This window comes from Vitis riparia, unplaced genomic scaffold (genome assembly GCF_004353265.1).
Source record: "Vitis riparia cultivar Riparia Gloire de Montpellier isolate 1030 unplaced genomic scaffold, EGFV_Vit.rip_1.0 scaffold669_pilon_pilon, whole genome shotgun sequence".
Lineage (NCBI taxonomy): Eukaryota > Viridiplantae > Streptophyta > Magnoliopsida > Vitales > Vitaceae > Vitis > Vitis riparia.
In genome coordinates, this window is record NW_023269730.1 from 117,324 (window position 1) to 142,134 (window position 24,811).

At 33.3% G+C, this 24,811-nt stretch overlaps 1 protein-coding gene, 1 long non-coding RNA gene and 1 pseudogene across 2 annotated transcripts; all 3 read right to left on the reverse strand.

Moving 5' to 3' along the window:
- Nucleotides 1-4,079: 4,079 nt before the first annotated feature.
- Nucleotides 4,080-8,830, reverse strand: LOC117910250 (annotated as a pseudogene).
- A 5,961-nt stretch (nt 8,831-14,791) lies between these two features.
- On the reverse strand, nt 14,792-15,876 carry LOC117910252. Its single transcript, XR_004650595.1, has 2 exons — nt 15,181-15,876; nt 14,792-15,003 (listed from the first exon to the last, which is right to left on the reverse strand). It is a non-coding gene; the product is annotated as an uncharacterized LOC117910252 (long non-coding RNA).
- A 7,864-nt stretch (nt 15,877-23,740) lies between these two features.
- LOC117910251 lies at nt 23,741-24,588 on the reverse strand. Its single transcript, XM_034824332.1, has 2 exons — nt 24,508-24,588; nt 23,741-24,414 (listed from the first exon to the last, which is right to left on the reverse strand). Exons 1-2 carry the CDS (start codon nt 24,586-24,588, stop codon nt 24,151-24,153), a joined length of 345 nt encoding a protein of 114 aa, XP_034680223.1. The 3' UTR covers nt 23,741-24,150.
- Between the last annotated feature and the right edge of the window lie 223 nt (nt 24,589-24,811).

Genomic DNA, 24,811 nt, shown 5'->3' on the forward strand with positions numbered 1-24,811 from the left:
TGAGATGTGCTCGATATGCTTTATATTTGAATATTACATGAGTAGATAAATTGCTAGATAAAATTCAAGGAAGTGGAAGAGAAATTACTCTGAGCAAACACCAATGTTGAGAATGAAAACAAGAAGATAGTGCCAACTTGATGCGAACGAGGCCCCCTAAAATCCTTATTTACTCGATGTTCAAGAATCAAAATCACAAAGCCAATGAATACAAAGAAACAAACGCTTGTCACCCAAAGGTCCCAAGTAAGTGGCTTCAAGAAAACCCATGCATTTTTTCTTCTTCTATCTATAATGGGCATGATCATTGACACCTCAGATTCTATGTAAGGTAAAGTCTACATACAAGAACGAAAGGAAAAACAGAGAGAAAAGAAGAGAGAAAGGAAAAACACATCTCATTGCCCAAATTTCATCAAAGAGCTGATCCTGCTTCATTTGTGGTCCGATCGAGTTGAAATTTGGAGGAGAGGTTCGAAACTCGAGTAGCTACAATCTGAATGGTGGAGATCAAATTTTTAGCTTGGGAACTGGTGTTACTGCATGTGAATAGTAACAACGTGTTTTTGGGTATTGTTTCTCCAATTTTCTTTTTTTTTTTTGCCAAGAGAGATTATATAATCCAAGGATATATGTGCTCTTGATGTATTTTGGTAGCCTCTAGAGATTATTCTAGAGAAGACAAGTGTAACCCATTATTGTTGATAGTGGAAGTTTGAACTGGACTAGGTCCCGTGGTTTTTCCCTTCGCATTGGGGGGTTTTCCACGTAAAAATTCTAGTATCTGATTTATTTTTCCGTTGCATGAGTTTATTTATTTATTGATTGTTGTTGCTATTACCTATTGAATTTTCCACAAAGAAATGGTAGAAAAATCCTAGTGTTTGTTGGAATATTCTGAATTCACCTTAACAAGTGGTATCAGAGCCAAGTTGATTAGCAGTGGGATATCTTGTGTTAATTAAATGGATGAGACTAGTAGTGGAATGATTAAACTCACAACTTCCAATTATTCAATTTGGAAGATTAGGATGGAGGATATTCTATATTGCAAAGAGTTGTTTGAGCTCATTGAATGTAGGGGTTATAAGTCCGTTACTACAACTGAGGATGAGTGGAAGAAATTAAATAGGAAAACCGTTGGACATATTAGGCAGTGAGTTGATCAGAGTGTCTTCCATCATGTAGCCAAGGAAGTTGATGCATATAGCCTTTGGCAGAAATTAGAGAGTCTTTATGAGAGAAAGACTGCACAGAACAAAGCCTTTATGATAAGAAGACTTGTGAATTTAAAGTACAAGGATGGTAATAGTGTTGCAAAGCATCTCAATAATTTTCAGGGATTGTTGAATGAGTTGTCTACCATGAAGCTTGAGCTAGATGATGAGGTACATGCTTTACTTTTGTTAAGTTCTTTACCAAACAATTGGGAAACTTTGGTGGTATCCCTGAGTAATTTAGCCTCAAATGGTGTGATAACTATCACATGGTAAAAGATAACATGTGTAATGAAGAGGCAAGAAGAAAAGAGTTAGGTATTTCCTCTAATACAGAAACACTTGTTATAGAGAGGTGGAGGAGAAGTAATAGCAGAAAACCTTCCAGTGATTATAACCGTGACAAGTCAAAGGGAAAGTAAAAGTCCGAAAAGAGATAAAGTGTTTTTATTGTAACAAGTTAGGGCACATTAAGAGAGAGTGCAGAAAATTCAGAAGAGAATAGTTTAAAGGAAAAGTGAAGAACATAAAGAGGACAAAGACATTGTAGCAGTTGCATCTGATGGTGATACGATCATTGTTTGTGATGATGCGTGTGTAAACCTTGCATGCCAGGATTCCACTTGGGTGGTTGATACAACAACGTCGTTTCATATCATTGCATGTAGAGATTTCTTCTCTTCCTACACCAGTGGTAGTTTTGGTTGGGTTAGGATGAGTAATGAAGTAAAATGTGAAATTGTTGGCATGGGAGATGTAGAGCTAGAAACTAGCATTGGGTGCAAATTGGTTCTAAAAGATGTTAGACATGTTCTTGAAATGCGCTTTAGTTTGATCTCTATTGGGAAGCTTGATGATGAGGGCTACCATTGTCACCTTGGAGAGGGTAAGTGGAAGCTTACTAAGGTTCTCTTGTTTTAGCTCTTGGGAGGACAGTATGAAGAATAAAAAGAAAGGAGAAAGAGGCAACAAGATTTGGGTTTTTAGATGTGACTCTTATGTCATACATTATACGACATAAATGTTACTTTATTTGGAATTGAGAATTTTGGTTTTTGGATGCAACTCATGTCATTTTATGGTTATCTGTTTTTATGCATATGAAATGCAGGTATACATGAATGTTGGGATGCTTAACATTTCTAAATCATGTTTTAATGTAGATTTACTTTTCTTTTTTAGTTTTGGTGGGTTTGATGTGTTTTATGTACTATTGTTTTGTGAACATTTGATATACAAACATTGGTGGATGATGCAATATATTACAAGTTAATCCATAAGCATTATAAAAATATAAGCTAAATGTAATATGATTATTATATTTATGGACAAAATTTACACATGTTGATCTTATTTATTAATAAGCATTACAAAATTCTATAGGCTAATCAACAAAAAACAACCATATCTTCTATAATTATTTACAATGATGTGACACCATAACTCAAAGATGATGCATTTACTATGACACCTTATATATCTCACACAACTCTATATCAAATTAAGCATCACTAAAAATATATGGTGTCACTTCTGAATGCGTCACCATTTGTCTGTTTTGGTGTCGCTTCCCAATACATCACCAATTAGTACTCTCTATGGTGTTAGTGGATAAAGTGACGCTATGTTGTAGTGTTATCCTATGTTTATGGTGACTCGTTAGAAATATCACCATATATCTTTTCCTTGTAGTGTAGGCTTGAACCTAGGCTCATAGATTCTTAGGTTTAACTAGATGGGAGTGGACTTGGGCCTCACCTTGGCTCATATGCTTTTGGACGTAACTAGAAAAGGCCAATGGCATAAAGTGTTTTCTTTTTCTTTTTTTTTTTGTCCAAAAATTTTTCCATTTAAGATTCAGATTGTCTAAAACAGATATGAGACGTCTTTTTTAGATAGGTGTGACCCTTGTGACCCTTTGGTGGAAGCATCTCTTCTAGGGACAAATCTCCCTCTACAAAAAGAGACCCTCCACGACATTTCATTTATTCCAACAACATCAATTTCTCATTCTTTTTCAAGTCATCTCCAAGTGGGGTGGTCCATTCCAGGTCATTCCTAAGTGGGCTAATCCATTCCAAGTCATGTATGAGTGATAAGTGTATATTTTGAAAGCATCGATCCAGGCTTTTATAGAAAATATAAACATTATTTATCATTTCTTATATTGTTGCATCTTGAGAGATGAATGCATGCCACTAAATTTTAAGCACTGAGCAAGGCCAAACTTTAGCTTTAATCAATCTTATTTGTGAATTTTAATTTATATTTTATTTCTTTATTTATTTTAGCTACTTATTACTTAATATGTTTTCAATAATTTGGACTTCGGTTTTTCACAATGTTCTATAAAAAAATATAAAATGATATTTAAATTTATTATGACAAAATGACTTGTTTTTAAAATAAATTATTAAAAAACTGTTTTGAGTCTAACCTTTACAAAACATATATTTCAATTAAAAAAAAAAAAACCCAGTTCTTAAAATCTGTTGAAGCCCAAAAGAACTATTCTATTTACATATTCTCATCTTCATTGAAAAGGAAAATTATAGACAATAAAAGGAGTGATCTGTTTAACAGTACTATTGACAGTATAACCAAATGAACTTCCAAAATAAGTATATTAATTTATGTAATGTTTCCTCCTTGATCATAAACTATTTACACAAGCAGATAACAACCAATTTGACAGTTAGAAAATGTGGAGTACAGGAGTTAAATTCAGCCTGTCAACAATCAGCAAGATTACAATTCTATCATGCTATGAAATATAATGATAATGCTACTGCAATGAAGTTCGATTATTCTAATGTGATGTTTCAGGTATATTTGTTCTCTCTTGATTTAAATTAGCAGCTACTATCTCTGGCGATGATTGCCCACCAGTTGTGATTCAGCTCCAACCACGTGCTCTGAAGAAGAGGTTCCTTGTTCTCCGGAGAGGGGAATATCATTATTGGTTTCGTTGGAAAAGGTTGATGGCCTTGGCGAGCAGTTAGTCACTGAGGGAGAGGCTCCAACTGCCGCTATAGGCTCATTGCTACCGCTGTATGGCTGGTCAGGTATTCTGAAAGTATGAGAACTGAGGTCTTTTTGATCAAAAAGTGTCATCAAGGTCTTAATCTTTGTCGATGCCGAATCTTCGCCCATTACCACAACTCTATGTTTATGCAGGAACATGGCAATACCTATGATCAGAGCTAAAGATGAAGTGACTCCAGCAATGAGGAAAAGGCCCCAAAAGCTATCAAGGCTGATATTGTTAGAAGAAAGTGAGTTTCCATTATCATCTGAACAACTAGTTTTTTCCCTAAACCACTTTTTCTCAATCTCTACCATTTCATTTCTCTCAGTCACAATTAAGACTGCCCTTGAAACATCCTGTGCGAGAGGAGAACCTCTTGGGAAGGCCTGAAATTCAAGAAAGAAAAGAAAAAAAAAAAAAACTCACACATGATACATATATATTGGGAATGAGTGTTTGTTTGTGAGAGGAGAGAGCACTTACAAATCCGAACCCATCAAATTTGTATGTTGGTTGAACCATGGTATATTTCGAGCAATGCTGCGCAATGAACAGCTTCATATAAGGTATCTCGTCAAAGGCAGCAGCAATACCTCCATTTGCACTCCCTTTCGAGAGTAGTTCAGCTAATTCTTCTGGAGAATTATAGATCCTAAACTTGGATTCGTCAAAGTTCATCCTTTTCAAGAATCGAGAACGAAAGAGCCTTGTTGGTAACCTACATACTCACCTTTCGCTCTTAGCTCTTTTATGTCTGTAACGGTTGGCTGGAGCTGTTGGACGGTTAACATCGAGGTCAAGCTGGCGGTGTAACTTTGAGTAAGAATGAGCAACACAAAGAACCATATGATCATCACAAACCGCGCCAAGTTGCTCACAATTCTCTCCTCTACAAACATAGAACCAGAAAATCAACATCATTTCAGCAAATGAAGTTAATTTGTGGGAAGAGAACTTACTCTGTGCAAACACCATAGTTGAGAAGGAGAACCAGAAGATGGTGCCTGCTTGATGTGAATGCGGGCCCCTGAAATCTTCATTTATTCGATGTTCAAGAACCCAAATTACAAAGCCGATGAAAACAAAGAAACACGCACTAGTCAGCCAGAGATCCCAAGTCAATGGCTTCAAGAAAATCCATGCGCTTTTGCTTTTGTTGTCTTTGATGGGCACGATCATTGATACGCCAGATTCAGTGTAGGGTAATGTAAAATCTACATATTTGGTCCTGTTCGCTACAATTGTAGTATCTCCCACCACGGCATCATAATTCTATTTGTAAAAAAAAAAAAAGAAAGGAATTAGAAATCTTCTTGTATATTTCATTGAATAGGTTGATAATGTTGGTGCTCTTTTGTGTATCCAATAAAAACAAAATGAAGATACTAGAAAGAGTGAAAAGTGTGACTGACATTTAGAAACACTTGATATATCAAATCATTGTAGCTACCGGCAGACTTGCCGTCAGGGGTTCCGAAGGGAATGTACTCGTAAGGAACATCATATGGTAGTGAATCCATCACCGCCTTAAATACATCTATGCAGTACCCAGTGACCTCCTTTGTGGCATTAGTTTTGGGATCCCATGTCACATTTACAAATTCACTAAAACCATTCTTCACTGGAACTCCTATTCTCAACTTCTTCTCATTTACTGGAAGCACCCAACCTTTAGGGACATAAGTAGGTTCTCCAGGCCATACAATTGTTCCTAGGTTGTCCTTAGAAGTGGAATATGTCTTTGAATTTGTTTGTGAGAAATTCAGTCTTCTTATAATTCCATTTTTCGGAGTCCAAAATCCTATCCCTCTTTCCCCTTTACCAATCACATTAACTATCTGAAAGGCTGTGGAGTGTAGTTGACCATCAAAAATTTGAAAATCTCCACTGAGGCCTTTAAATTTCGTACTTAACAGTGACTGGAGAAGCTTTGGACCAATTTGTGAGACTCCAATGGTGTCAAGATCCGTTGAATTGCTGGAAATATTAGTCTTTTGGAAGCTGAAGTTTGTTGCCCCAACTTTCTCAACAGCCATGGCTAGTGCAGAAGCAGCGTCATAAGCCCATAATCCAAAAATGTTCAGCTCAGAGGTCTCATCTTTTCGATGATCTTGCCGGAACTTCCTTTTCCATCGGACTCTGAAATTTTCGAGCTCTTTTGTTCTTGGAACATGAGGCTTTACGCCCAACACCCCCTGCATTGAGTCAATGACCGAGGGATCCAAAGTACTCAAGAGCTCGGTTAGCCCATCAGTTAGTATCCAAACATAGCCCTCTTCCATCATTCCAATCTCATCTGCTTTGGTAAAAAAGCGAGAGCCGAGAGGTGTAACCATGTGTACAATGAAAACTCTAGTTTGCATTGTCATCAGCTTGTAAAGCTCTTCACCAATTTGATCATCAGTGGCTGATGGAGAAATTACACTACGGTAAGTGACACGGACATCGATCCCTTGCAAGGCATCAGTCATATAAGGTATAATTCCATCGCCGTACACATTGTCCACGTAAATAAGCACAACTTCTCTCCACCCAAAGGCCCGGACTATTGCCCTTATTGCTGGTACTTGAGCTGAGTCATTTAGGGTAGCTCGGATAAAATATTGACTCTGAAGCGAAGAAAGAGAGGGACTTGTTGCAGAAAAGGAAATGATGGGCACCCGAGCTTTGCTTCCAAGACTGATCATGAAGTTGGCCTGCATGGATGATCTGGGCCCTATTATGGCTTCCACTTCTTCATTTTGTAAGAGGTCTACAGCTGAGTTCAGGAGCACGCAGGTTCAAAAGATAAACCAGCATTTAAATGAATTAATAAATTTAAAGATTCTGACTTCTCTCTCTCTCTCTCTCTCTCTTTAATTTTATTTTAATTTCTACTGTACTGTCAGCAATCAAACAGCGTACAAAACCTTGTTTATCAGATATTTTTTATAAATATAATAACAAACTTTAGAAGAAGACAAAGAAAAAAGGGTTCTCAAGGAAAAAAAATATTTCGCAAAATGCCCCCACAAGTCCAACAAAAGCACGTGAAAACTATATATATATATATATATTTCACCGTTCTCAAAGTTCAATAAAGTCATTTAGAAACAAGCATAGACTCTCAATTAAATTTTAATTTCAAAGAAATACTTACATCGTCATTCATTAGATTGCGATTAAAACAATCAAATCAGAGAAAAATTTTCTTTACAAAGAATATTATAATAGAGAATTGTACCTCATAATTTTTCTAATTAGGAAAATTTAGGTAGATGCACTTAACAATTCTTTAAAAAATAAATTTTATCCCTAAAAAATTAATGTACATTTATAGAAGCACTAAGTGTCAAAATTCAAAATTAATGGATGTTTGATGTAATGTTATGAAGCCAAAAATGAGTTGAATCAGCATTAAATCAGTCCAACCACTAGGTAAGTAAGCTCAACCAATTCAAAAGCTGCACTTTATTCCCTTTTTTCTTTTCCAAAACCCACCTAACGGTCCCAGTCACTCACCATCAAATATTTGAAAAGGGAAGGTACCCACTCATTCAATAAAATTTAATATATTTATATTTATTTATGATATAAATTTGATAATATCAAATATGAAAAACATATATTATTATTTTTAAGATATATATATATATATATATTAAAAATTTATAATTATTTGTAATTTTAATAATATATAAATTATATATTTATAATGCAATTGGTTCAACCACAGTTTAATCATTAGTTTTCAATCACTAAACTATAAAACAATAACTTTTTAAATTTTATAATAATTGATCTAATTCTGAAAATATTAAATATAAATAATGCATCAACTTTAAAACAAATTCAACATTGAAGAGTATTCTTGTAGCTTTTCTAAGAGAATACTCAAAGCAAATATCTTTTGGTATGCTAGTTAAATTGCTCCCAATTAAGTTTATTAATTCTCAAAGAGAATAAGTCCAATGATGTTCCTCGAAACGCAAATGGATTGACTCAACATCAATTGCTTCATTTTTCATTTTTTATTTTTTTTCAGAATAATAAAGTTTGGTTTTCTAAATGGTGTAGATATTTAGAACATGTTTAGTAACTATTCTTTTATTTTTGTAAAACAAAAGTTTATTTAAAAACTTGAAATATTTTTCATCTATTTTTAATATTTGTATAATTATTTCTTACAAGAATTTTAAAAAACAAGTGAAAATAATATAAAATTAAGAATAAAAAACATAAAACAATTTTTTGTTATTATACGATTTTTGTTTTGTATGTTTTTTGTTCTAGAGAACAAAAAAATATTCTAAAAAAACAATTTCCAATCAGGCTCTCGGATTATTCTGAAATTATTTAGACTGCTGAGTTTAACTCTTGAAGGAGAAGATTTAAGGGATAGTACCTGCTGCAGCTGCACCAACAACATCTCTTTTGGAGTCTCTAATTTTTGGATCCACCCTGGTTTTGTAGTGACCATGAGAGGCATACAAGTCTGAAAGGGCCATGGAGATGCAGCTCAAGCCCATCTTCCCAGCCCATGTATCCAAGTCCAGAACCACTCCCACTTTAACTGGTATTGTTGTGTTCTGTGCCATGCCCTTTTCTATGAAGAAAATCGTGGGAAAGAGAAAGAACAAGAGAGAGTTAAGGAGTTGGGTAGGGTGCCTTCTCATCTTTGAACTCGTTGGAAGCTATGGTAGTCATAATATTGGAGAGAAACTAAGAGATTATTTATAGGTTATAGGACTTAGAATTTTGAATTTTGAAACCAGAAGCCAGCTGGAATCAGGTCTACTCTGCAGTCAACTTGAGAAGGACGCCCAACTGGACTCTCGTCTCTTTATCGACAGCATGCAAGGAAACTGCATGTCCTGTTACATGTACGTATATTCGCATACTTTTTTTTTTTTTTAAATAATTATATTTATTTTATAATTAATTTTAAATAAAATATTATTAGTAGTTATCATTTTTCCATGATTTTACCATTCATTTTTAACAAAAAACTATATAATTTATAGATTTATTGAAATATTAGAATCTTTATTTATAATTTTTATTCAAAAATTATCATTTTTTAACCAAAAATATATATAATTTTTTAAAAATTAGTATTATATTATTTATTTAGATGGTTATTATTTATTTATTTATTTTATTTTTATTTTTTATAATTTAATAAACATGGAACCAGCTGAGTTTAGTTTGTTATTTGTATCACTTCTAGAGTAATGGGCACATATTATATGAAGAAAAATAAAACCTTGAATTATTACAACTAATTTGGGGGGCATGATAAGAGATAACATCTCTTTGATTTAATCCATTTACCTTGACCATATCAAAATATCCTTTGTAAAATTTGTGTATCTTACAAGATATGCCATTGATGATATTCATTATATAAAGACTTTTCTACCAAACAGAAAATTAAATGTTGGATCTTGTCATTGAAAGCAAAGGTTGGGGAGGGCAGGGTAGGGCGGTGGAGGGGGACCATCTTTTACCTTGACCAAATCAAAGTATCATTTGTAAATCTATATATCTTATAAGATACATCAAATCAAAGTATCCTTTGAAAAATCAATTTTGTAAAATAGGCAACAACCATCTTCTTTTCAACTCCCATCAACATTAATGATGATGCTCCTTGTACAAAGAGAAAATCTATGTATCCTACAAATCAAAGTATCCTTTGTAAAATCTATATATCTTATAAGATACATCAAATCAAAGTACCCTTTGAAAAATCTATTTTGTAAAATAGGCAATAGCCATCTTTTCAACTCCCATCAACATTAATGATGATGCTCCTTGTACAGAAAATCTATGTATCCTACAAGATACATTAATGATGATGCTCCTTGTACAAAGACTTTTTTTGTAGCTATCTTTTCAATTTCCAAGTAAGGGGGGGGGGGGGGGAGAGACTTTTTTAAAGAAAACCTATGTATCCTACAAGATACATTAATGATGATGCTCCTTGTACAAAGACCTTTTTTGTAGCCATCTTTTCAATTCCCAAGTAATTGGGGGAGGGGGATAGAGACAATTATGAGGGGATATTGTACAAAGAGAAAATCTATGTATCCTACAAGATACATTAATGATGATGCTCCCTGTTTCCAAGTAATTTGGGGGGGGGGGGGGGGGGGAATAGAGCCTCCACACATATGAGCTTAAATAATATCCTACATACAAAGACTACAAAGACTTTTTGTAGCCATCTTTTCACTTTCCAAGTAATTGGAGGGGGAGAATAGAGACAATTATGAGGGGGAGAATAGAGACAATTATAAGGGATAGAGCCTCCACACATATGAGCTTAAATAAATAAATAATAAAAAATAAAAACAAATAAACCAAAAGATTTTAATGTAGTTTGGTTACTAATATAAAAATCTATGTATCCTACAAGATACATTAATGATGATGCTCCTTGTACAAAAACTTTTTGTAGCCATCTTCACTTTCCAAGTAATTTGTGGGGGGGGAGGGGAATAGAGCCTCCACACATATGAGCTTAAATAATATCCTACATACAAAGACTACAAAGACTTTTTGTAGCCATCTTTTCACTTTCCAAGTAATTGGAGGGGGAGAATAGAGACAATTATGAGGGGATAGAGCCTCCACACATATGAGCTTAAATAAATAAATAATAAAAAATAAAAACAAATAAACCAAAAGATTTTAATGTAGTTTGGTTACTAATATAATCTCTACAATTATATGAAATAAGCGATTAAATGTTGGGTCTTCACATTGCAAGCGAAGGTTTGGTACCATCCTTAGAGTCTTGATCTCTTTCTAACTCCAAGCATATATATTACAAGGAATGGGAGGGGTGGGGAGTACATCAATAGTAATTAACATTTATCAATTGAGAGAGAAGATTTTGATAATACATTAAACCAAAATTCTTTGTATGAAGTTTCGTGGTACCACAACATCAGTTGACATTTATTGTTGAGAAAGACCATTTTGATAATATATTAAACCAAAATTCTTTGTATCAAGCTTCGTGGCAACACATATGATAGCTTTTTCCCATTTATAAAAATTAACTCTACCTTTAGTCTTTGCCCCTCCACACATATGAGCTGAAATAAAAAAAAAATTAAAAAAAAATAAAAACAAATAAACCAAAAGATTTTAATGTAGTTTGGTTACTAATATAATCTCTACAATTATCGGATACACCAACACTTTAAAATTTAATAATTAAATGAAGGTAAAAATGTTATAATAATAAAAGCTGCCATTCTTTTTTATATTGGAGTTGCACATTTTTTTTCCACTCAATAATGAAATCTCCTCTCAATTACAATCACACACTTTTTCTTTTTGCTCACTAGTGAAACCTATTTTTATTTTTTATTTTTTAAAATATAGCTATATGCTCAATCATTGCAAGCTTAGTGGAGAATCCTGAACATCTTTTATGTAAGGTTATAAAATTTGTGTCATCTTACAAGATACATTAAAGATGATGCTCCTTGTACAAAGACTTTTGTACAAAACAAGCAATTAAATATTAGGTCTTGTCACTACAAGTGGAGGTTTGGTAGCATCCCTAGTCTTGACCTCTTTCCAACTTCGAGCATATATATTACAAGGAATGGTGTGTGTGTTTGTGTGTATGGGGTGGGGGGAGGTTTACCTTGACCAAATCAAAGTATCCTTTGTAAAATCTACGTCATCCAAGACTTTTCTATGAAATAAGCAATTAAATGTTGGGTCTTATCACTGCAAGCAAAGGTTTGGTACCATCCTTAGAGTCTTCACCTCTTTCTAACTCCAAGCATATATATTACAAGGAATGGGAGGGGTGGGGAGTATATCAATAGTAATTAACATTTATTAATTGAGAGAGACAATTTTGATAACACATTAAATCAAAATTCCTTGTATGGAGTTACGTGGTACATCAACATCAGTTGACATTTATTGATTGAGAAAGACAATTTTGATAATATATTAAACCAAAATTTTTTGTATGAAGCTTCGTAGCAACACATATGATAGCTTGTTCCCACCCATAAAAATTAACTCTACCTTTAGTCTTTGCACCTCCACATATATGAGTTGAAATGATAATAATAATAATAAAAATAAAAAATATTTTAATGTAGTTTGGTTACTAATATAATCTCTACATTCACCGAATGCACCAATACTTTAAAATTCAATAATTAAATAAAGGTAAAAATGTTATAATAATGAAAGCTCTCATTCTTCTTTATACTAGAGTTGCACAACTTTTTTTTTTCAATCAATAATGAAATCTCCTCTCAATTATAATCACACAAATTTTCTTTTCGCTAGTTAATGAAATCTAATTTTAAAAAATTACAAGCTCAATCATTGAAAGCTCAATGGAGAATCCTGAACATCTTTTATGTAGGGTCATAAGATTAATTCAAGCTTTACTATCCAATAGTATTTTTCCTGTATTCTATGAAGTGGAGTTCTAATACTCAACTTTGCCATGAAATCATGTGTTGGCTAGCAATAGTATGGAACATGTAGAAGTTGATATCTTCCATGATCAGCTACAAGATATTTCAAATTTACTAGCGTTTGATGGTAGTGATTGGCATGCATTTAGGTTGGGTTTGTACCAAATGTATGGCAAATATTTTCTTGTAATTTTCTGTCTTGAAGATAAGACTGAATGATTTATAAGTGAAATTCACATCAGCTTGGAATTGTCTTTTTCTATCTGCACATGCTCCAATTCCAATGGGCCTAAATTCTAATTAATAAGCATCAAATAGGAGTAGTTCTCTCTCTCTTTCTCTTTCTGAATTCTAGTGTTAGGTACAACAACAATATAGAAAAAAATTCTAGGTCATGAGGTATATGCATGGCTCTCAAAATTTATGACCATTAGGGCAAAGTCATGGTAGGAGAGAGTTGAATTTGAATTCCCAAAAAAAAATAACAATAATAAAATGCAAGTAATTTCTTGGTCTTGGAATTTAAAGGGTCTCACGTGTCATTAGATGTAAGAGCATTGACTGATAAAAAAATATATGTATATACAAATCCCTGCTTTGCTTCACTAGACGAAGAGGAGAAAGAACGGGACAAGACGGATAATATTTTTATCATTTCATCCATCTTGAGGCTATAGATTTAAAAAGGTCACAATAAATTAAAGCTTTTGATTTCCTTGTTATTCTCATGTTAAATGCCCACCAGAAAATACAGCTTGAGCGGAGGAAAATTCAGCATTTGCCCTTTTTCCAAAGAGGAAGTTTGTTTGTTTCCTCAAATTCCCATATTAATTTTTTATTTTGAGTGCTGTGTATATATAGATAGATAAGTAGAAATATAGGTTTAAGACAAAATCTATAAAATGAGAGTCTCTTATTGAAGGAAATAAGAGATGAATCTATTAGTTTATTCCACTGAGAAAATGTCAACCATGCATGCAACTACGGCAACTAAGAAACATAGCAAAATTAAGAAAAATGAGGGGGAAAAGGGCCTTTTTGTGTTGAACATTTTCTAGTAAAATATGCTTGATAAATTTCTTTGAATGCTTTTCATACAATTTTTAATCAAATTTGAAACATTTTTTTAGCCAATTCTTTGGTAGTTAATTTGATTATTTATCATAACTAATGTCTAAAATTAATTAATCTGCTAAATGATAACTAAGGTATCCCTCCCCTCCCTTAACAAAATTTTGATCATAACCTCCGCGTATATAGATGATATAAGATATTTTGAGAAAACTAAAAGAGCTTTCTATGTTTAAATTAACTCAAAAATTTGCTGGTATATACCCTAAATTAATGATAGCAAAAGGACACTAATGAGGTTGAAAAACAATCACTTAGCATTAGATTTTTATTTTTTATTTTTCCCTTTTGTCTCATTATTTTTTATGTTTTATTTTTTTTCACGTGAATTTCATTAATCAATTGTAATTGCTGAGATGGAATTGTTACCTCTAGTACCTAAGAAGCTACCTGCTTGTATCATTCAAATGCCAAAATGAAGTTAAAATAATAGCAATTATCGGAAGTATTTCTATTTCAAAAGAAAAAAGTATTAAAAGAGAGAACATACGGACATGTGACTAGTAATACTTGCATTTGTAGACAATGACCTCCTTAACCCAAATTAAGTGAATTCTACCATTTGCAAGTTGCATGGAAGTTTACTTTTAATCAACAGATTAAGCAAAGTCTACATTAAATATTATTTTATACTTTGTCACGTTGAGTTCTGTTTGTTTAACTAATAGATGACTTTAGAGATGAAACCAAATTAAAAAACATACGATGTCACTTCTTATACTTGACTATCTTCTTCACATTAGAATTAGTGAATTGCATTAATGTAATTTGAAACTTCTTATATATCTTGATCCTTGAAACTACTTAGAGAGAGGTAAATAAGAAATCTTAAGTTTTAAACCCAAAATTTTTATTTTTCTTTTCTTATTTATAAATTTTTGTAATGAATATGTGATAATCAAATATCAAAATAAAATTCAATCATACATACCCATGTGATGTACAAGGAAAACCATATATAGAATCTACTAGAAACTCTACAAATGTAAAATTCATGCATTTAATTGATTATAGAACAAATCTATTAATTCTAAAAGAAGTACATAGATTTGCCTAGATGCTTCTCCCAAAAGTCTTTGCAATGATCAACACCTACATCATCTTCACATCCATGATACAGTACGTCATAACCCTTAGTGAACTCTTCAACATTTTGAGGGATGCGGTCAACACCATGATTCAACTTCAAATAAGAGTTAGACTCTTAAGAGTTTTATATTTACACAGAAGAATAATGATAAAAACAATTTAAGGTGTGTGTTTGTTTTAACATGATAAGGTATATTTATATGAAGAAACCCTAGTAGAATAGGTCAACACTTAATAAAAGTTAATCACTACTGTGAGAGAGCGAGAGTACCTGCTGCAGCTGCACCAACATCTCTTTTGGAGTCTCTGGTCTTCAGAACGAGCCTAGTCTTGTAGTTACCATGGGAGGCATAGAAATCTGAGAGGGCCATGGGAATGCAGCTTAGACCCATCTTTCCAACCGGTGTATCAAACTCAGGGAGCACTCTCACATTAACTGGGATTGTTGTGTTCTGCGCCATAGCTAGGGAGAGAAAAAAGAGGGAGAACCTCAGTTGGGCAAGGTCCTTACTCATCTTTGAACTACTTTTGAAAAGCTTGGTGATTCACAGTAATGCAGAATCCAGTTCATTTATAGAGTCTAGAATTTGAAAATGTAAGAATTAGAAGCCTAGAAGCGAAGGCACTGTAACAAGACCCAGATGGATAGCTGTGAATACAAAGCCCAACCAATACTTGGGCGAGTTAAGGCGGTCAAAGATTGAATCTTTTAAAATACTAATTAAATAAGAAAACGTAACTTATATATAATGATGAAATCTTGATAAGAATGTATCCTTATAAATGTTCTTCCATGGAAACACACATTTTAGGTTGCTTCTTGCGGTAGCATTTGACCCAGTAAAGTCATAAGAGAGAGGTTTTCTTGATGAACTCCATGGAACTATTCATCGGCTGTAGCCTATAGTTGAATTCCAATATTCACTAGTGCTGCTATGACAACCGTGTGTTAGGTGGCAGTTGGCAGTACTGTATTGACATGGTGATGAACTTATCATCTTCTACACTCGCGCGCATGGAATTTAATAGGTTTATGATGATATGTGGCTGCCCTTCGAATGAAAATGACAATTTTTAAAATAAAAAATATTTATTCTCACAAAAAATTACATCATCCAGAATTAATGAATTATCTGCACTAAAGAATAACCATGAAAATGAATTCTGTCCTTACATTCGATCCATTGGCGAAGATCTTGTGTGTGGAGAAGCAGACCACGTAGCTAGTGTGAGGACAATCTTTAAAAATATTGATTTTTTTGGATGCAGATAAGACACAGGAAGTTAACCCGTTGTGTTAGGCAGAAATAAATTCGTGAATTTGACGGAATTTAAGGCAGTCACCTATGTCCTGTAAAAAATGTAGGAGCCGTTGACTGATATGGATTCTAAAACAATATTATGCGTCATATCTGCGATGGTTAGAAAACCGGACCGCCCTGTCCTAGTCCTGCCATGAACCGGAAGGTACATTCAGTTCCACTTCGATCATCCTTTTCAATCCGATCTTGGATTAAACTGATCAGGCGAGCTTTTGGAAAATTCATTACAAGAAATTTCTCCATTTTCCGTAACGCTTTTAGCTAAGAAAATATTTTTATGATAAGAAATGGCTTTTTTCAATAACATTTTATTTCACAGCAAAACAATTTTTCAGTGATGAATTATTGTTCATAGCAAATGGATGGATCACATATATTTGTAGTAAATAATTTTAAAAAAAAAATCAAAATCACTTTTAAGCAGGATATATCTTTCTATCCAATAAACTGTTATTATAATTTTTAGGCCCAAATTTTATATTATTGCAAAAAAAAAAAAAAAAAAAAAAAAAACTTCTAATTATCATATTTGTTGAGGCAAGTATGTTCTTATAATATTTTGTAACTTAATTAACTTACATTATTAGTACAAAAAAGAATTATTGGCATTCACTAATTTATTCCGTAACAATATGAGGAAAAATAAATTATGAAATAAGTAAAGATTAATAGCATTTTCTGCATTATAATTATCTAAGACAAATCTAAATTTGATGATTAATTTTATATAATAAAATGACTTTCATAACAAAAATGTAGAAACCTTGTACATTCAACTATTTAAGTATAAAAATTGAATCAGTCACTTTAAAAAATATTTTAGTTAAATTTTCAAAAGCGAAATTAAATTTTAATATTTAGAAACCTTTGGATTCAAGTTTATTTCTTACATATTTGGGAATGTCTAAATCTTAGGTATCATTTTTTTGTTGCACATTCTAAATCCTATTTAGTTTTTAAAATGCTATTTTTCCGTTGTGAATAGGATTTAGAAAGCCTTAGGAAGATTTTCATGCACCTAACTTAATCTTGGATAGGAAATGGAGAGATATGGGGTTCCCTACAACATCAACCGTCATGAGCGCTTGAGCACCAAAAATTTTCCAAGGGTGTTAGATGCAACTTTTGTCATGCTAGACACATAGCTTGATCGATCAAGCTGTTGGATGCACAACTCTATTAGTCGAGCCTTTGGATGTAGTTTTCAATGCTTAAGTCCAATACCACTCAATCGGTTGAGACACTCAAGCACTAATCCAATCACTCAAGCATTCATGTAGATTCCTAGAATCCAAGAGTTGTTTTTTAGACTTTCAATGGCTGTTTTTCTCCTAAGTTTCCAACTTTTTAGCAAGATACTATGCACGAACCTCTTATGACCAAGGATTGAAAAATTGGGAAATATCGGATATCGGTCGTCACCGAAACGATAATCGCCACCGATTATCGATCCACGGAAATATCGCCAAAAAATCGGCAAAATCGTCGATATATCGGCGAAATATCGGTGAAGCACCGATAAATCGGAGAAAAATCGCAAGTGGATCTGATGCGCGGAGCAACCGGAGGAAAATTTCCCGATATTTCCTACCAGTCCAGCCCGCGCACAGGATACAAAATCTGTCCAATTTTTTTTTTTTTATATAAAAAAACATAAAATGATATTTGGTAATCTGATCATGATTTGCAGGCAAAGGTAGTGTTTTTCAGCTTGGCTCAAAAATCGTGGATTTAGGGTTCGTGAAATTTAAATCCAATGGCACAACAGCAAAGAGACCCCTAAAACAGATCCAGAAAACACAGGGAGCAAAAGAAAAGCAATTTTTTTGGTTTTCTTTGGGGGTTTTGAATGGATTTTCTCGGAAATCAAACGAGGATGAATTTTCCCAGAAATCGAATGGGGTATGGATTTTCTTGGGAATCAAACGGGGGTTGCAAAAAAAAATAATAATAACATGATTAGATTAGTACCTGCGAGGATTGAGATTTGAGAGTAGCAGAGGAAAATAGGGCTTTTTTAGGGATTCTCTTGTTGGAGGACAACTTCAGAAAAGGGTTCTTGATGCCCGAGAGAGAAATGGGTGCCTTTTTTATTTTTAGATTTAGTGGAGATAAAAAATAAAAAATTATGAGAACAATTTTCCACTCTTTATATAAATAATTATTAATTATCAACCTTTATTTTGATTATTAAATAAATTAATATTAATAGAAAAAATTGTTACCACGTATTTTTAATAAAATTTTAAAAATTAAATCTCAAATAAGATATTTTATATAAATTAATTTAATTTTTTATTTAAAATATAATAAAATATATTTTAATAAAAGTATTTTTAAAATTTTAAAATAAATACTGTCTTCAACAATATGAACTCCCTTCATTTAACAATACAACGAAACCATATCGATCTCTTCCCTAGTATAAGGACTATTGCAATCTCATGTGTATTATATTTATGTATAAATTGTTTTTATTCAATAAAATTAAATATTTCTTAACTCAATTCTAACTTTATACACTTTCAAAATTCATATATATTATTTTTAAAATTCAAATGTCGAATATACCAATATATCTCTGTTTACGATATTTTTCTTCTTAATTATATATATGTCAATTACAGTTACAAAATAACTTTAAAATGTGTATTCTTACTTATTTTATCATTTTTTAAAGTTTTTTCAAGCATTCCTATTAATTTTAAATAATTTTCACTCCACCGATATTTGTGAAAAAATATCCATCAATATTTCTCCGATATTTCCGATATATCCATAAAATCGAAGTACCGATATATCCGTAAAAACCGATATTTCAATCCTTGCTTATGACTTGTCAAATTGCAAGGTGAAGGGATCCACCAAGTTATTTGCAGAAAGTATCTTCTTAACTAATATATCACCCTTTTGAACTATCTCATGAATCAAGTTGTGCTTCTTCCCTATGTGTTTACCTTTCTAGTGGTTTCTTAGTTCTTTAGACGGTGTCATAGCCATCAGTTGACATTTATTAATTAAGAGAGACAATTATGATAATACCTTTGTATGAAGCTTCGTGGCAACCCATATGATAGCCTCTTCCTAGTAATAAAAATTAACCCTACCTTCAATCTTTATACCTCAACACATATGAGCTGAAATAAGAAAAAGAAAACAAAACAAATTTTATGTAGTTTGGTTACTAATATAATCTTTATATTCACTAAATACACCAACACTTTAAAATTTATTAATTAAATGAAGATAAAAAGGTTATAATAATAAAAGCTCTCATTCTGCTTTGGATTATGGTTGCACACTTCTTTTTTTTTCACTCACTGATAAAATCTCCTCTCAATTACAATCACATGTTTTTCCTTTTCATTGGCTAATGAAACCTAATTAAAAATAGCTATAGCCTCAATCATTGCAAGCTCAGTGGAGAGCTCAATCCCAAACATGTTCTATGTAGGGTCAAAAGATTAATTCAAGCTTTACTATTCAATATTATTTTTCTTGTATTCTTCTGATTTGAATTCCAATACTCAGCTTCGCCATGAAATCATGTGTTGTTGGAAATATTATGGAACATGTAGAAGTTCACATCTTTGGCAGTTGGCTACAAGATATTTCGAAGTTACCAGCGTTTGATGGTAGTGCTTGGCATGCATTTAGATTATGTTTGTACCAAATGTAAGGCAAATATTTTCTTACAATTCGCTGTCTTGAAGATAAGACTGAGCAACTTACAAGTGAAAGGACGTCATCTTGGAATTTTGTCTTTTTCTACCCACACATGCTATGACTCCAATGGGTCTAAATCCTAATTAATAAGCATTAAATAAGAGTAGTTCTCTCTCTCTCTCTCTCTCAATTTTAGCATATGCATGGCTCCCAAAAACTTATGATGCAAGTAATGTCTTGGTCTTGGAATCTAACGGGTCTCGTATGTCATTAGGTGTAAGAGCATTGACTGATAAGGAAAAAATACAAATCAGTGCTTTGCTTCACTCATTACACCTAAACAAAAAGGAGAAAAAAAGGGATGAGATGGAGAATATTTATATCATTTCATCCATCTTGAGACTATAAATTAAAGGGGTCACAAGAAATTAAATCTTTTGATTTTCTTGTTATTCTCATGTTGAAAGCACACCAGAAAATACAACTTGAGCGGAGGAAAATTCAGCATTTGCCCTTTTCCTTTATCTTCTTTCAAACCAAGTGGAGAGGATTCTTTTTTCAAACAGAAGTTTTTTATGATAGATACAGATGAACCTGTGTCCAAAACAAGTAAGCAATTAACCACCCCAAAGAAGAGGTTTGTTTGTTTCCTCAAAGTCCCATATTAATTTTTTATTTTGAGTACTGCGTATGTATAGATAGAAATATAGGAAATCTGAGATGAATCTATCAGTTTATTTCACTAAGAAAATGTCAGCCATGCATGCAACTACTCCAACTAAGAAACATAGCAAAATTAAGAAAAATGAAGGGGGGGGGGGGGGAGGGGAGGGCCTTTATGTGTTGAACATTTTCTAGTAAAATTTGTTGCTATTTTTGTTTTTTAAATTCTCTTGATAAGTTTCTTTAAATGCTTTCTATACAATTTTTAATAAAAGTTTAAACATTTTTTTGACCAATTCTTTGGTAGTTAATTTGATCACTAATCATAACTAATGTCTAAAATTAATTAATTTACTAAATGATAACTAAGGTATCCCCTCCCCTCCCTTAACAGAATTTCGTGGCCTCTGCGTATAGATGATATAAAATATTTGAGAAAACTAAAAGAGATTTATATGTTCAAATTAACTTGGAAATTTATAGGGATGAACCCTAAATAAATGATAACGAAAGGACACTAATGAGGTTGAAAAAAATTACTTGCATTCGTTTTTTATTCTCATTATTTTTCTTTTTTCTTTTTTCTTTTTTTACATGTATTTCATTAATATTTTGTAATTGTTGAGATGGAATAGTTACCTCTGTACCTAAGAAGCTAGTTGCTTGTGTCATTCAAATACCAAAATAATGAAGTTAAAACAATAGCAATAATCAAAATTATTTCTCTTTCACAAGAAAAAAGTATTGAAAAAGAGAGAGCATATGGACAATGACAAGTGATACTTGTGTTTGTAGAAAATGACCTCCTTAATTCTACTATTTGAAAGTTGTATCGAAGTTTACTTTTAATCAATGGATTAAGCAAAGTCTGAATTAAAAACTAATTTATACTTTGTCACATTGAGTTCTATTTATTTAATTAATAGATGACTTTAGAGATGAAACCAAATTTTAAAAATACAACTTGATTAAAAAAAAAAAAAAAGTCCCTATTTTATGGTCAATCAAGCCAATAAAACACAAGCAATTAGAGCATACAATGTCACTTCTTATGCTTGACTATCTTCTTCACAATAGTATTAGTGAATTGAATTAATATAATTTGAAACTTCTTATATATCTTGATTCTTGAAACTACTTAGAGAGAGGTAAATAAGAAGCCTTAGGCTTTAAACTAAAAATTTTGATTTTTCTTTTCTCATTAATTTATATTTTGTAATGAATATGTGATAATCAAATATCAAAATAAAATTCAATCATACAAGGGACATGTGATGTATATGGAAAACCACATATAGAATATACTACAAACTTTATAAATGTAAAATTCATGAATTTAATTGATCATAGAGCAAATCCAGTAGTTCTAAAAGAACAAGTACACAGATTTACCTAGACTAGATGCTTCTCCTAGAGGTCTTGCAAAGATCAACACCTCCTACATTGTCTTCACATCCATGACATGGTACCTCATAGCCCTTAGTGAAGTCTTCAACATTTTGAGGGATGCGGTCAACACCATTATTCAACTTCAAATAAGAGTTAAGACTCTTAAGAGTTTTATATTTACACAGAAGAATAATGATAAAAACAAGACCCAGATGGATAGCTGTGAATACAAAGCCCAACCAATACTTGGGCGAGTTAAGGCGGTCAAAGATTGAATCTTTTAAAATACTAATTAAATAAGAAAACGTAACTTATATATAATGATGAAGTCATGATAAGAATGTATCCTTATAAATGTTCTTCCATGGAAACACACATTTTAGCTTGCTTCTTGCGCTCGCATTTGACCCAGTAAAGTCATAAGAGAGAGGTTTTCTTGATGAACTCCATGGAACTATTCATCGGCTGTAGCCTATAGTTGAATTCCAATATTCACTAGTGCTGCTATGACAACCGTGTGTTAGGTGGCAGTTGGCAGTACTGTATTGACATGGTGATGAACTTATCATCTTCTACACTCGCGCGCATGGAATTTAATAGGTTTATGATGATATGTGGCTGCCCTTCGAATGAAAATGACAATTTTTAAAATAAAAAATATTTATTCTCACAAAAAATTGCATCATTCAGAATTAATGAATTATCTGCACTAAAGAATAACCATGAAAATGAATTCTGTCCTTACATTCGATCCATTGGCGAAGATCTTGTATGTGGAGAAGCAGACCACGTAGCTAATGTGAGGACAATCTTTAAAAATATTGATTTTTTTTTTATGCAGATAAGACACAGGAAGTTAACCCGTTGTGTTAGGCAGAAATAAATTCGTGAATTTGACGGAATTTAAGGCAGTCACCTATTCCTGTAAAAAACGTAGGAGCCGTTGACTGATATGGATTCTAAAACAATATTATGCGTCATATCTGCGATGGTTAGAAAACCGGACCGCCCTGTCCTAGTCCTGCCATGAACCGGAAGGTACATTCAGTTCCACTTCGATCATCCTTTTCAATCCGATCTTGGATTAAACTGATCAGGCAAGCTTTTGGATTAAACTGCCATGGAGGGAAGGCTTGGGCCCCGGGAAAAAACTTTTGGGCCCGCTTGCCCATTGTGGAACCGCCTTTGTAATTAAGGTTTTTAGTGTGGTGTGGTTGCTGTGTTTTATAGAGAGAGAAAATATTATAGCCCAAGGTGGTACTCTGTATTCTTCCCTAATAATAGTGATATCCCTGCGATTTTATGGATATAGGCAAATTGTTGGACCACGTAAATTTTGTCTTGTACGTGTGATTGTTTTTCTTTGGCATGTGTTTTCTTTATTTTTTGTTTCTCACAGGTTGAGAATTCAGCTTAATTCCCTTCAAGCAGTACTCATATGGTGATAGACTTATCATCTTCTACATTCGGACGGATGGAATTTAATAGGTTTATGATGATATGTGGCTACCCTTGGAATGAAAATGATAATTTTTAAAATATTTTTTAAATAAAAATTATTTATTCTCACAAAAAATTACATCATTCAAAATTAATGAATTGTGTTACACAATAACGAGAATAGGCAATAAAAAAATAAAATAAAAATAAAAATAAAAAATAAAAACATGAATTTACGTGAAAAACTCTTGACCAAAAAAACCATAATTAGAGAAGAAGGAAATCCATTATATTAAAAGAATGGTACAAGAGGGGAGAGCCCTTCACTATCATCACAGACCTCCCAAAAAATCTTATAATTATAATTTTACCACATATATGTAAGCTTTTCAAATAGGAACAAAAAGAACTGCACTAAAGAATAACCTTGAAAATGAATATGTCTTTACATTCCCTCCATTGATCAAGATGTTGTGTGTGGGGAAAAAGCCATCATTGAGCAGGCTTGCCGCGCAGCTTCTCCTCTTCACCCGGGGGAATTGAAGGGACGTCCCGCTTAATTCCATGTTTCTTCATACAGCAACGATAGCCGAAGAAGTACATTTCATCTACTTGTTTTTGGTAGTCCGCTTCAAGTTCTTCCCTTTCTGCAGCAAACTCAGCCTCCAGCTCTTCTTTTTGCGCTGATAAGCGCAACTGCAAATCTTCTCTCTGTTTTTTCTCAATGGATACCTCCGTCCGGAGTTGCCTCACTTCCCCCCTCAGATGAGCCATCTCATCCTCCGCCTCAAGCAACCGGGCGTCCATAGATTCCTCCGACTCTTTGCCTCAACAAGCTCTTCCCGAAGAGCCTCGTTGTCCTCTCGAGCAGCGGATAAACTGGCTTCGGCCTGCTCCAGTCTCAAGCGCAACTTTTCTTCATCATTTTTGCGCTGGGAGACGAAGGCCTTTGTATAATCAACAGTTCGCAGCAAATCAGAAAAAAGGTCACGTTGACGAGCCATGCCGCGAATGCCACTCACCAGCTGCAGAAAAACACACAAACAAGAAAAGCAAAGTTACAAACCATACAACAAACACATCAGTATGGTGAGAAAAATCAAACAAGTAGACTATACCATTTCCACCACTTCGAACATCTGGGCTGAAGGCGCAGCAACATCCGAGCCGGATGGAATCCGTTTCAGCTTCTCTTCCATCTCTGCATAGCTGAAAGGGCTAGCGGAGATGCAAGCTGCATCATCAATAGGAATTCCCCCTAAAGAGGCATTAGAGAGTGACTCTTCCTCCGGTCCAAGGCCCCATCTTTCTCGGCCGGCTGGGTCTCTCCAGGTGAACCCCATCCGAGACCAGCACTGGGGTGGCTGGGTTCTCTTCTGCCATCTCCGTCTCACTGCCCTCCGGGTGACCCTCCTGAACGGA